A 14,984-nucleotide genomic window follows, 5' to 3' on the forward strand; every position below is an offset into this window, starting at 1 on the left:
TGTTTTGCAATCGGGGCAAAATTATAAAGATTTTAACCAGGTCTTTCTTTCCACTGACTAGTTTCATCAAGGGTGTCTGCCATGCTTGTTCCGTCCATTGTTTATATTTGATCTTGCAGCGCAGAATTGTGACATCTGTCTCACTTCAATGACGTAAAAAGTCAGATGAAATGCGACATGACCATTCTGACTTTTTCTCAGAACTTAATGTTCTACCATGTTTGTAGTTCATAGGATCATATAGCACTATTTTGATAATAGTAGTGATTTTAATTGATAATGAAACCTGTTCCAATAGCCAAATTAGCTAATATGTGATGTGTTCAGTGGTCAAAGACTTTGCTTCAGTTTGATGTAATGGGCATTTTCCCTGAATGAGAAAGACAGCAATGTTGGCTTCAAGCAGAAAAGACAGCGATGAAAATTTATTAAAACTCTGTGCTTCAAAGTGGCTCCAGTGCCAGCAAATGAATGATGGGCACCTTTCTATGTCCATTTTTATGAAACAGTCTCTTGCGGAAACTAACGAGGAATAAGAAGTTTGACCATTACACCAGGAAATTAATTATCACATCAGACTGTCTCACTGACATTTGTAACGCTTATTTCCAGAGTCATTATCAGGAAGAAAAAATACTGCTTCCGTTTATACAACCAGACTATGTAACACACAAAAACACACGCTGAAGTTCTTATACATTATGGATTGTTCCCATAACCACGCTTGCTTGTTATTTGGCATGCTTTCCCTTACTCTCTTTGTTCTCAATGATTTCCCTCTGTGTCTAATCAATAAGAGACGAAACAGAGCAGGGCAGGGTTGAATGTCCTTGTTGTACCAGAGAAAAGAAAAGCGTATCCAAAATCCAATCACAGGACAGCAAATTCTGAGTTAATGCGCTTTTTTAGGGGCTTAAAGGTTTTGATTCACCTTATGGGTGACAAACTTTAGCGTTTGATAGTTGTCTATATATTGACTCAAAACTAGTCTACATCGTCCTACAATGTGGCTCACAACAGGTCAGCACTTCTGCGATAGAATAGACTTCAAAGGATTCTGATCAAGATAAAGACAACTCCCTGTAGTCATCAAGGTCAAAGACATGAAAAGAAAAGACAAAACATGGAAACAAAGTTTTTCTTTCTGCCACACTTTAAACTGATCCTTGCACAGTGTGAAATAAATAAATAAATAGAAATAAAAGTCAGCATCTGAGATTGTGGCTGAATCAGAATTTCAATGATTATCCAATTATTTTCACCAAAAACTTTTTCATTGAAAAAAAAAAAAAAAAAGAAGAAAGAATTAAAACAAAACAAACAAAAAATATGCCAGGGGCAGACTATTACTTTAGTTTTTTGGCACTAATTAGGTCATGTACTTTGCCATCTTACATCATGTATCTCTTACTGCATTTCTCACAGAAAAACCTTGTATAATCTGGTCTGCGCCATCATAAAAAAATTGCATGATAAGTGGGCCTAATTCAGATCACGCTGCTGTTTCTACCAGAGGACTGTAACCTCAATTACAAGAGAGACATGGAGTGAATATCTCGAATGTGAAAGTTCAAGACAGCGTGGATTATTTCTTCAACCTCTGACTTTGATCTATTGGTCCAAGTTATCACAATAATGCGTGTGTCATGTGGTGGGAACTGATTGTTGATTGCTCTTATTTTCACAATGTACAGATTTTTTGCTAATTCAAATGTGATTTCTATGTCCATATTTGCCACAAAAATGAGAAAACTAAGTAATTCAATTTATTTCCTGACCTCAACATAATCTTGAGTTGTAAGGAAACTAATTTGAGGGCGAGTTAACTGTTGGGAGTATGTTTGAGTGAGCTGAGCAAAACGAAGACCATGGGGGGAATTATTTCCATATCCCCTACTCGAGAGACATGTAAAAATTTACAGACTGTAATTAGCTTAACCTGGAAAAAACCCAAGAACCTGAGGCCACTAAATCCTATTAGAACTTGCCTGTGGATAAATATGTATTACAACTTTTGGTGGCAAAAATGAATGACGTTATTAAAGCTATACATTTAGTAGATACAGCAATGATATAATACACATAGGTATAAAGACTGAAAAGATCTTAGTTCCGTCTCAAATCTACAATAGGTTGCTCTTGATTTGGTTTCTTCTCTATGTGTGTGTTTGGGATCAAGAACCAACATATTCATTATTCTTATGTTCTTGAAATTTAATCAGAAGTTTTACAAGCAGAATGTGAAATATTTAACTACAACAAAACACCAAAAATGCAATACACTACAAAAAAACTAAAACTAAAGCTATAAAACACTAAAATACTTTTCCGAAGACATATATTTTTATTTTTTTGCCCAGTCTAATGCCAATCTATTCTTATTAGACCTTGCTTATGGGGATTTATTAACTTATATTTTGTTGTGTGGAAACTGGTGTGTCTGTTTATCTTTTTTTTACCTTTACCCGGTACTTTATCTGAGGAACTTGCTGCTCAAGCCCTGTTTTACAATTGTTTGCACCCTATCCTACCTAACCTCTGTAAGCCATTCAAATAAAATCCTTTCCCATGCTCTGAGTCTCAAAGGGCTGTAGGTTTCTCTGCAATCCACTTTAACTTTCTTAGATGGAGGCATAGGTAGATATATCAAACTAGAGTGACAGAGTGGAAGAAAGGGCACAGAGCCCAAATCCCCTCTCTTATGCCCTCGTCTAACTGAGGACTAACTCTCCCCAAGGACACTTGACCCCCTGGGCTTGGATAGAGGCAAAAAAGGCACATGGGGAGGGATAAGAGGATGAAAGGGTGGATAAAAACAAGGCAATATTGACTGAAGAAGGCTCTTCCTCTCTGTTGTGTAGCCAATCAGATGATGCTGAAGACATGTGAAGTAACCCAGTGTTATAGCATCAGAATGCTGATTTTGCTATGTTTTTTGATGAGTTAAATGTTGGTTGATTTTTTCCCCTCTCAGTAAAAGTAATGCTCTGATTTGAAAATAGCTGTGCAATGTGTGCAGGACTTGGTGCAAATATCATAGGTGTTTGTGGTATAGATTACTTTTGGCATTACTAGCTTAAATAAATTAAAAAATTAAAAAAGAGCAAAAAGAAAGGAGACCTTAAACTCAAACATCAGAAAATCCAAGAAGAAATATGTCACACGATTGTTTTTAAAGGACAACTGTTGTGGACAATATTTCATTTGGAAATAATGTGACAAAATACCAGAGCTAAACATTGAAGAGAATTTTAGGAATTAGTACCAACATATAACCCACATAGGAATGGCGTAAGGGAAGGTTTCCCATCTGCCAGTTAATCGATTGTCTCTTTGCTACCCTTTCTTCTGAGAATTCAGAAACAAAATTGACAACTCTACCATTGTTGCTAGGTTGCCAACAATGGCACAATGATCAAACAACTGTAAGAAACAAAGAGAGTAGCTCCAAAGTATGAGGTGAGAGAAGCTAGAAATTAATATTTCTTTTTCATGTCTTATTAAAAGGAGTCAAAGTCCAGTAGAGAGCTATCATTTTAGGTTCCTTTTCACAGTGGTCATACAAACACACACACACACATGCACAGAGAATTGAGAAAACACTTTCTAATCAGTGGCTTTTTAATATTTCAAAGACAGGCAAAATATTTTGATTGTCTGTTTATGGCTTGATTTGTCTTTGATTTGGTCACAATATACCAATTAAAAATCCTGATGGATGGGGATTTTGATTAAGACTTATTCAGGCCAACAATAGTACCTCAAAAACATGAAGGGTCCTCATTCACAGTTGGCTCTGTGTGTAGAGTTTTTACAATCCTGTCTGAAATAAGTAGAGACTACTTTGCAGTGTTCAGCAATCATGTCTCATAATCACAAATCAAGGTACGGCGTAACGCACCATTCAGAAAAGGTGCAGAAAAAGCAGTTTTTTCCAAAAAAGGACAACCGAGAGATCAGCTGCTACGTTTTTAATGGTTAATTTATTTCAAACTTTCTCAATTGAAACACACACATTTTCTGAAGAGTGACATTTCTATTAAGACAAATAAATCGGTGACAAAATAAATTCTGATACCGTTATTCAAATTTGTTAAGTAAAAATTTTAATATTATGCTACAGTCCTCTGGATGAGGACGAAAATGAAAATATATGAAAATATAATGAAAATATAATGAAAATATTCAACAATTAGCATATGGTTGGGGTAATCAACTAGAGGGCCTCGCTTATTCATTTTACATATTTATATCGGCAGTGGTCAAATCGGCAGTAGCAAATTTAATCAAAATTGAAAATGAATGGAAACAATTTTCACCTGTCTGATGCAGTATATTGTTGCGGCCTTTGTTGTTGAAATGCTTGTACAGCTGCACGTTGTACTGATAATGAAAATCCGTTTTGTTATCACAATGCCTCTCTGCTTGCATTGGGAAAAAAAAAACAACTCTTAAGTCCCACAATATAATGTGCTACTATCAGTATCTACAGCATATAGCTATCATTTTCTGTTTGTTGTTGTTGTAGTCAGCGTAATACTAAATTGTCTATTTTCCATGCTATGTTTCATAAACGCTTTTATAAGATATTGAGGAAAGCTTCTTAAAGAGATGCCAGGCACAGCACTTTTCCAAAAGTGACTGCATGTGTGTTGCAGCTGCACCCCACATGCTTGAGGGCATTTTGAAAAAGGCAGTAGTGTGAACATGGATCACAGCGATGATAACACTTGAGGCTTTGAAAATGCACCGCAAAAATTTCCTGGAATGGCAAGCAGGCTGCTGAGCATTTTGTTTCTTTATAAAATGGAACTTAACTTCATTCTATCTATGTGATTGCAATGCCTCGACCTTAAATCCATTAACAGTTATTCATTGTTTTAAGAAATATAACTATGAGGTAGAACTTCGGGTCTGGATTCTTTGAATTGTCAATTATTTGCTTAGACATTCAACAAATTTGTCCGTCACCTTTCCTAAGAATAAGCTGAAGTCGGATCAACTTAGAAATGTCAGTGAGGGATAATGAAATGCATTCAAAAGTATTAACTTGTAGAAGTTATATACCCAATAAGTTTAGGTAGAGTATCTTTATTGACAACAATTTCTTGACCTGTACTTTATGCGTACCACTTATCTTCATAAGTTTTCTTCTTTTGCTCTCTCGCAGCCAACTGTTAAACTGTAGGATAGATCATTAGCTTTAAATGGATTTCAGTCCGCTCATTACATGTCCCATTTACTTTCACTGCAAAATGCTCATCTTTTCATAATTAGACTGATAAAGAGGGGGAGAAGAGGATGGAAAGAAGGATTGTACATGTGGGAAGACCTAAACAGAATGATCATGAAAAACAGGAAAGTCAATGTAAAATAATAAGAAAGGTTGTCAACAGAGATTTATACATTTATAGTGGAAAAAAGAAAGACAGCTCCGAAATAAAAAGATTAGAATTTTGGTTAAAAAAAAAAGTACAGAGCCTCCAGTTTCTTTTTGTCAAGAGACCACATCAACAAGTTTAATTTAAAATATCTTAAAATGAATAAACCTCCATTAAAGACATAATTATTACAGCTATATCATTCAATTCACCTATTCATTCAGCTAATTGCAAAATAGAGTATTTGAAGCATGTAATCACCTTTTCTATCAGCATTTGTTTTTCTAATTTTCATTTACCCATCACTGGATGTAATGAATAGGTGAGGGTAATGTCTGTATGTACTGGGTTCACTTTATGCATGAAGATTCCTGTTCTTGAGGTACATTTATAGTTGTACTGATAGTACAGTTGGCTTCATTGTGCAATGAAGCCAACTTCTATCACTAAGTTGTTCAAGAAGTCTCAAGGTAAATGTCCTTTACCATCTTGCCCTTTTGACATAAGATAAGATGAGCAAGTAATGAGTCCAACTGAGGACTACAGATACTGTGCACTCACCAATTTAATGCACACCCTTCTTTATCAGCCATTTCTTTGTAAGTGGCACCATGATTCATAAAATAGACACTGTGTTGTTTTAACTGCTTTATACCTTAGCTATGTCCTTCTTAAAAAATATCCTCAAAAGACATCTCCAATTAATTTGATATATAAGATTACCTTAAAGTTATCTGTTTTAAAATTCCATTTAAATTATAATCAGTTTGTTTAAATTCAGTTGAATTCATTAAAATTGTTCAATTCAATGAAATAGTCGTATCCAATCCAGTCCAACTCAATCCCCTCCAATCAGATGTCCAATCCAATAAATTCAATTAAATTCAAATGGAAAAGCCCACAGTAAGTATACTCGATATATTATAGCAAAAAGGAAGCAAAACAAATTATACAGTCAAACTTCTACCATACAACCTTTTTCATCTGAAGTTTCTAAGAATGGAAACCTTCAACATGTTGTGTTGCTTCTGTGTTCATAGCACAAGTAGCTAGACCTATTAAAGGGGATTTCAAGGTTACTGTATATGTGTTAACAAACTTTCTTGTGCTTATGGTTGTAGGCTCATGGAAGGTTGACTGTTTTCAATATGCAGTCGTTTTTTATTTCTCAGATATGAAAGTGTTTTTTTGTTGTTGTGGCACTACTGATAACCATATAATTTCAAGCAACACTGGTGCATTGGGTGGTATTTAACAGAAATGATGTGCAAGAATTTTTATGTCTCTCCACAAGCCTGTTTATTCTATTAAATGTTTTGAAACTGGTCAAAATACTGTGATTTGTTGTGCTGAATGTTAAGTAGCAGTTATTAGAGTGCTTTTTATCCTCTTTCTTCACCATAGGCATTCACCACAGGGTTCATCGCCTTGCTTATCTCCTCTGACCCATTCATTAACCCAGTGTTCCTACTCCACTATCGTTCCACCCCCATCTAGGCACACAGCTACTTCCATCACTTCTCGGTCTGCATCAAATAATTCCATCTTGTTTTCCTTTGATCCCTGAGCATATATGTTGTTCTATTTATTCTATAACAAATTTTGATTTGCTCTTAGTTATTGTCATATTTTTCTTGGTACCGCTACCTCATACCTCTTTGCAATACTCCTAGAATACCTCCAGTAAATTCAATATTACCCAGTTTCATAGCCATGTCTCAAAGACTTCTCCTTCTTCGCTTCTTTAATTGTAAAAGTGCAAATGGATCGAAAATGAAAATAATTTTAAAAAGTCATTTGTAGAAATATAGAAATATATAACTTAGGATTTGGCAATAACAATATATGAGCATAGGATCACTAAGCCCAGGGGGAACAATTAAGTCAGAATTACATTGAACCTGATTACTTACAAATGCAAGAATTGAGGTGGTGGAAAAATGTGCAAGCCAAAAAAAGAAAAAAAAATGGAGCAATTTAAAATGTTCTGGTTCATGCAGTACTAACCTTGATAAATAACCACTTTTGGATGCTGAAATTCAACCTGAAGAGTGCAATAAACTAAAAAGAATAGTTGCTTCAAGTGGAACTCTCTTGAGACACCAGTGACTGTTTTAGTGCTTCCTGATTAAATGCAGGATTGCTTAGGAAAAATACAAAGCAAACAGACATGCATGTCACATGGCGAGACACTACAGGTATACATATACAATAAGGTAACATTTTAAAATAATAGATATCACCATGAAACTTCCTCAGTTGATTACTCACACAAGTATGAAAAAAAATGTATTTCAAGTTTTTGAAATTTGTATATTTAATTATGCAAATTAGGCATTATCTCATTAAGTGTGCGCAAATTTGCATATATTTCCGGTTGATAGTCCTGAACATATGAAAAAGCCAAGTGCAAAAATCTTTTTTCATTTTGTTTACACACCAGATGAAAAGAAAATTATAGAAGGATTTCACGATATCTGCTTTCATTATCTAGCAAATCAAAATATACTGTCAATAGCCTTAAAAACATCAATTTTCGCCATCTTTTTTGATTATAATGTCACATAAATCAGACCAGGAATGATTTATTAAGGAATCCTTCTGTAAATATCTTCAAAATACTGCTAAGTGTATAACTGGAAGGTTTGGTGTGAGTAGGTGCTACATAGGCTGACATATTGATACTGGAAAAATACAAAAAAAAATGATTTTGAGAAAACGGCATTTAAAGATTATAAATTATAAAGAAGATAAATAGGGGAACTTACATTAGTATTGGAAACAATTACTGAAAAACAGAATAAATGTTGAGGCCCTCAGTAATAGTAATATAGAATATTATTAATATAGAATAATAATATAGAATACAAGCTCAATACAAGATTGCGTATCAATTCATTGAGACGTGCGACATGTATGATCGCCCACTGCTGTGTTGCACAGTCAGTGGCACTGCCATTAACTCCCCCTCGGTTTCCCTTGTGGTCAAATGTGTTGCTTCCCGATGGTTTATCAGCTAATCTAATATATTTTCTTTTACTGAATCTTGCAAAGGGCAATTTTTGCTTTCTTTTCTTTGAAAGTTGCAATGTTAGGGGCATCTTCGGAGATTCCGCGAAAGCTACACATGGAAGTGTCACAGTCTTCCACGTCATGCTTCTGAGCGAATCACGTTAGCAGAAACGAGCAGTAGCCAATGAGATTTTGTCATTAGCTATAAATCCGCCTTTAGACATTCACGATTGGTTACTGATAGATAGGAAGTGCCATTATTTGCCTTACATATCCTTGTGCAGGAGAGTCAGAGCTGTACAACGATACCGCTCTTGACAGACTTCAGTAAACAGACGAAGCTCGGCATGGCGCGTTGGTACGCTAACTTCTTGATAAATTCGGGTGAAACGTACTGCCACAAGTAAACAAAATGTAATAAAATAAACATTTTAATGTATATTTTCAAAGTTTTCTTTATAGCAGGTTGAAAGAACACATATTGACAGAGTAGACTGGCCCAAAATCTCAAAATTGACCAAAAAGAAAATCACTTTTTTTGCCTGCCATGTCTCGCTTTAAACACACTCAAAAACACAACATGTGAGGGGATGAAGACTACCATTACAGAGAAAATCGGTGTAATTTTCTTAATAAAAGCCAGTTACCAAATAAAGTTAAAACAACACAACATTCTATCAAACATTTAATTTAAATCATCATTGCTCAGACAGAAAACAATGGATTTGACTGGCTGAAAAAAAATTAAGACAAACTGTGCAATGCAATTTTGTAAAGACAACAGCACCCTCAGCTGTTTGTGAACTATTGTGCTTTTATAAAAATAGTTCATGTTTTCTCTTTCCACATAGCATGTTACACAAAGTCATGATTGGGTTATTGGGAGGCAATAGGAGGAGGAAAATGATGCAAAATGATCATAATAATAATGATGATAATTACAATGATATCAAATCAATTATTTTCTAAAAGTAATCATGTTTTTATTTAAACTTTAATGCTTCTTGTTTTTCAACAAGATAAATGCTAATACAAAACGTACAAATTGTACAAAAAGCAGGTAGTTGTGCATATCTTAGAGATTAAGGTAATGGGCCATGGGCATTTATATGGGAATTTATAGCAAGGTTAAGCTATGCATGCAGACCTTCTCAATGCGGCAGAGATTATTTATTAAGTTACAATGTTTTGATCCAAATTGGATCTATCAGGTCAAAAATGTGAACAATAGATAACGTGCCCATATTTATATCCACTGGAAACTGTCCTCTGCTCAAATACATCCCAATAGAGCGCTTGTTTATGTCAGCCAAAGCATCCTATAAGAGCTTATAGATGCTCATTAAACATGCACTCTCTAATAGCTATGAAAGCAACTACTTGTGAATTGTAAAAGGGGCATGCATGAAAATGACAGTAGCATTGTAATAAGAATGTATTTTCTCTATAACCATGCTCTTTTCTTACCATAACCAACTAGTGTTCGTGCCTAAACACCTGTTACCATCTCTATTTCCCTCTTGCTTCTTGTGGGGTCGGTACTTTATGGGCTATATTTAAGGATATGAACCAACTACCTATACGATCATATCAATGAGATACAAATACAAACACAGAATATATACACTATTCAGCATACATACATAATAATCTGTAACGTATGTGATTCAGCAGGACCCAGTCCATTATAGCAGTAACAGTATGATATACAACAGTGTAACTAATCTTCCAGTAATGGAAACAAATAGTATGTAAAAAAAGAGAGCTTTTCTATCCTGTACTACATGTGTTCAGTGCATGTATCAGTGGAAGTCTCCACTTGGTAACAGGCTAACCATTGTACACAGAAGCCCAAAAAGCTTTTGTTACCTTCTGTCAGGCCTGTCACACTGCCAGTCTCTACCACATGTGTCTCTGTTGTGTGCTGATAACAAGTCGAGAGTTTCCTGTCTGTGGGACTGGCCCATACCTTACAAAGCAACTTTTTTTTTTTTTACATGTCTATGCATTTTTTTCCTCACCAAAAATTTGTGGTGTCATTGTGAAATTACTTACAATAATAATTTGACAATGACACTTTCTAGTTAATCAATAGAAACTGAAAAAATACCAAGAGGAATTTTTCAGTAGAATATGCCTAATGTGCCAGATTCCCATCTACATCCACGCTAGAAAAATTATTTGGTGTACTTACTTTAGGTCCTGGAAAGGTTCTGCCCTTACATGTGATGTTTCTACAGAATGGCTGAACACCACTCCTTCATTTCCTGTGGAGAGGGTAAAAGGACATTAAAGGAAGAAAAGAGAGCATTAAAAACTTTACCGTAAAACACATCACATTCTTATAAGACACTTATAGGGCTTGAAACAGACGTTCAGATGAACTGTGAAAAGTGTTCACATTTTGTATTTACAGTGAAAGCATGGCAGCTTGTAGTGTTGATGTTAATGTGTTCGTATGAAAACGCGTAATATAGGGGAGGCAAATAGGCCTTTTTCACCTTTGTAACCACAGGTTTACTTTTTTGTTGTGTTTGTAGTATAAGTACGTTTTGACTTGTTATTCTAAATATTTAATCAAGGTCACAAACTAACAGTATTCAGAGTGGTTAAACATATTCATTATTCATGTTGCTAATGTATCTTCATAAAAGCTGTCTCCTGGACCACATTATCTTTCTCTCCAAAATAAATGTTCCTACTTATCTTAAAAAACTGGCTCAGATATGATGTGTTTGACTACCCACAAGCAGCAGCCGCCTCTGAAGCTGTAAACAGATGCTTGGCTCTGTCTCGTGCTATGACTTTAGAGGGTATGTTGAAAGCTCAACACCACAACAAATTTAATACTGTATGAGGGAGTGTAACTCATTGTCAAGCCCACAGATAACAAGCCTACTGTCTGAATTCTGTCTGGTTTAAAACTAAAGCATCAAGTGACAAGTTTGAGTCCAATAGATTTAAGGAGGTCCTTGAAAGCTCTCAGTTCTTTAAAAAAAAAGGATGAATATGTTAGTCAAGGCTCGGCCTTGTTGCATGTTGCATTGTTTATTTGCAACCCTGCACAATGCTGCTTATCTCTCTAACAACCATATGGCATGCCTTTTCCAGCTTGCTTTTGGGTTTCGACGCTACTCTGTTTACAACTGTTGTTTGCATGAAATCTTTATGAGCTTGTCATCCTCTGTTTGGTGACACCTGTCCTAGTACACAATGCCCCAGGAGTTTTCAAAGCAGAGCCAATGCACTGAATTTTTGCTTTCCATCAAAAATTGTGTGGTAATGCCATTCATTTTAAAAATATCATTCTGCAGATGTGTAACATAAACAGCAGCATAGCATGAATAGAGCAGACATCAGTGCATGATCTGAATGACAGTGCTCAAATTTTAATTTGTTTTACTGCCCACACTCTCTTCTTTCACCTCCAGCACACACTAAACGATAGAAACAATCACCTCTAGACCTACAACTCTTTGCCCTCATTTCTTCAGTGTCTCTGATGGACAAATCTCCCAAATTGCATTGAGCTCAATGTGAGTACAAAGTTCACCTTGATTGTTGAATTTGTGTGGTTCGTATGAATACATATTTCTTTTAAAGTTGTGAACAGTAACAGAACTAGACTTATTCGAACAAAAAAAGTTAAAAGTTAAGGCCTTCTAAGCCTCCACTTAATTCTCTCACTTTCACTCAGTGACTTAGAGAATTAATATATCAGATCAAAAAATCATTCTATTCTTTTCATATAATTGCTTTTTGTTTATTTTTCTTATTAAGATTTCTTACATTTTTTATCTTGTATTTATTTTCTCTGGTCCTCACATAACCTTGATACTCAAACGAGATTGTGTGCAGAAACTTTTCACACAAGTAAGTTATTCCCGCTTTGTTGCATTGTACTCGTCAAGATAGATTTTTTTTTCTTCCTTATCGATGTACAAACAATATTCAGCAGTGAAAAAGTAATGGTTTTGGAGTTTAGTTTCACAAATGAAAGACTAAAATACCACATTTAGGTACTTGAAGTATTCAAAAATGTTGTGATGCTAATTATGTTCATCCTACTTCCCCGCAGTGGTCCTTGAGATGCCTCTAGAACCTAATTTGAGTCCATCTGTCTCTAAATGAATTTATAGGGCATAACTGGACATACACATGTGTATCAGAGTGAAAGTAAAGCTTTGAGACTGAGAAAGGTGTTCACTGACTGGCATGACAGGATTGTGCTAACACACAGATTTGCGAAAGGACAGAAGAAAACTCTCAGCAATGCAAGTTCCCAAGAACAGTCTTCATCATTCTGATATGGAAGTGGTTTTTCTCTACTAACAGTTTTCTTAGATCTGCCTTTGCAGACATCCTGAGCAACTGTGAATAAAGGTCCTTGGTCAGTTATCTAAAAACCCAACAGTCACTATATGATTAAGATCCAGTATTCCTGTGTGGATATGAGAGAAATACAACAATTGGTGCACTACTGCATCAATCAGGCCTTTATGGCAGTGTTCAAATAAAATATATCTCACTAAGTGCCACATGACAGTCTACAAGAAACATCCTACCTCAGAGTGATGCAGAAAACCTACTGCATGCATTTGTTACTTCAAGGTTGGACAACTGTAATTCTTTATTATTTCGCTATCCCAAAGATTCTCTTAAAAGTTCCTCAAATTCTGATGAGAAGCAGCAGGAGAGAACATACTTCATCAGTTTTGGCTTCTCTTCTTTGGCTCCCCGTTAAATCGACAATAGAATTTATTCCTACCTCTCCTCATATAAACAGCTCCATTGTACCTAAAGACCTCATAGTTTGGTATTTTCCAAATGGAGTTATTTGCTCTCATACTGCAGGCCTATCTGTGGCTCCTAGAGTTTTTAAAAGTAGAATGGGAGGTAAAGCCCTCAATTATCAGGCCCCTCTCTTGTAAAACCAGCTGCCAATGTGGGTTCTGCTTATAATATATATTACAATGATATTTGATATAGTTTAAATATTTTTCAGTAATATGAAAAATAAGCTGTAATTTGTTTCCTTAGCTCAACAAGGAAACTGATTATTTTAACATACTATTATATATATGTGAGCTGTGATACAGTGCTGAGTGAAGAGAAATAACATGTCAATAAATGGTATCCCTTTGGTTTTGATTGTTAATAAATCAATTAAAATATCAAAACAATCTATTCTTATTATGTTTTGTTAAGTATTGCTGACATGAAAAGATGACTCTTAAACATGAATTTGAAAATGATTTTTGGTGTCTATTACAAAAGAAAAAAATGCTATCATAGCTATTATAAAGCAGTTATAGTCATAAAGCTAAAATTTCTATTACTGCTTGACATTTTAAGAGAAAAAAAAGGTACCTGTGACTTTAAGTTTCTCAGTACCGATGCTGATCTCTTCTTCATCTGCAGAGAATAGAACTGTCTCACCATCAGCACTCCTCACTTCAAACCTCTGACACTGAGCCTCCACCATTTCTGAACCTGAATCAATAGAGAGAAAGAGAGGAGTTCACAGAGTTAGAATGTATTGGTAACATCATTAACAGCACATAAAAGTTTCCATCTAGAAGCTCTTGTTATCCAAAGCCTCTTACAGAGCCATTAATGCTTGAATATTTAGCTTTAAAAACCACAGAGGGATCTCTGCTCTCATAGGCATCTCTAAGTTTTGTCACGCAGTGACACCAGAACCATAACAGTACAGATATTAGGAGCTGTGTATAAGACTGTAGTCCAAAACTAACCCAATCCAAGCTGCTATGACATGTAATCACAAATGTAAGGAAAAGGCATGTCCCACTTACTTTGGATCATTTTGTGATTGTTTAAAATCTTTCTACTAAAGAAAGACATATATGAAAAAAAAATACAGTCTGGTTAACACTTCAGCCTCTAATATTTGAAAAACTCAATTTGAAAAGTGTGAAAATCTAACAATGATTTACTCATAATTTACATTATATGCAGTATGTACTGAGAGAAAATTGTGTCCAAGCGTTGTGCACATACCCACTTTGATGGTGTTTAAACCTTAGAGGTGAATTGTCATTAACTAAGTTGAATTCCTTGTGCTTGGATAATTTTTGTCTTACAACTAAAATCATATCTCCTTTCCCTTTCTTTTAGGGAAAAAAATGTTCTTTGAAAAAAATAAATATGTAGGATGTGAGGACACAAATTTGGAAGGTGTTTAAAACAATACTATTGACCAACTAACATATTTAACAAAAAAGAAGAAAAATAAAGGTATGCATCTGCAAAACAAACGGAAAGTTTTAGTTTAATTTCTTGGCTGAATGTTGTGACAAAGTGGGGAGTGACACCATTTGTCACCAAAGGCATTAAACCTAATTCTGTCTTGACTGAAGTATTTTAGTGTTATTGTATCAGTGGTCAGAGAACATGTTTGTGTTGTTCTTCCTACTTGACCTTTTTTTTTTAGTTAAAATACATTAACATCTGTTAAATCAAGACTCACAAGTATTTAGATAACCGTCTTTATTGTTTTACATTTTGTTTGGTCATATGTGAACTCACCTTGTGTTCCAGGGTCAAAAAAGGAAGAACAAAGGAATCACT

The 14,984-nt window shown here is 35.0% G+C and overlaps 1 protein-coding gene across 1 annotated transcript in view; it reads right to left on the reverse strand.

The window, feature by feature from the left end:
• The window catches only part of LOC140305622 (zeta-sarcoglycan), a 305,078-nt gene that overhangs the window by 38,568 nt on the left and 251,526 nt on the right, over nt 1-14,984 (reverse strand). The window contains exons 5-6 of the mRNA XM_072384569.1: nt 13,764-13,886; nt 10,588-10,660 (exon numbers count right to left, since the gene is read on the reverse strand). Coding sequence (XP_072240670.1) covers nt 10,588-10,660; nt 13,764-13,886 — 196 coding nt within the window. The remainder of the gene's footprint in view (nt 1-10,587; nt 10,661-13,763; nt 13,887-14,984) is intronic.

Source organism: Leuresthes tenuis, unplaced genomic scaffold (assembly GCF_036924035.1).
Source record: "Leuresthes tenuis unplaced genomic scaffold, fLeuTen1.0.hap1 SCAF_4, whole genome shotgun sequence".
Lineage (NCBI taxonomy): Eukaryota > Metazoa > Chordata > Actinopteri > Atheriniformes > Atherinopsidae > Leuresthes > Leuresthes tenuis.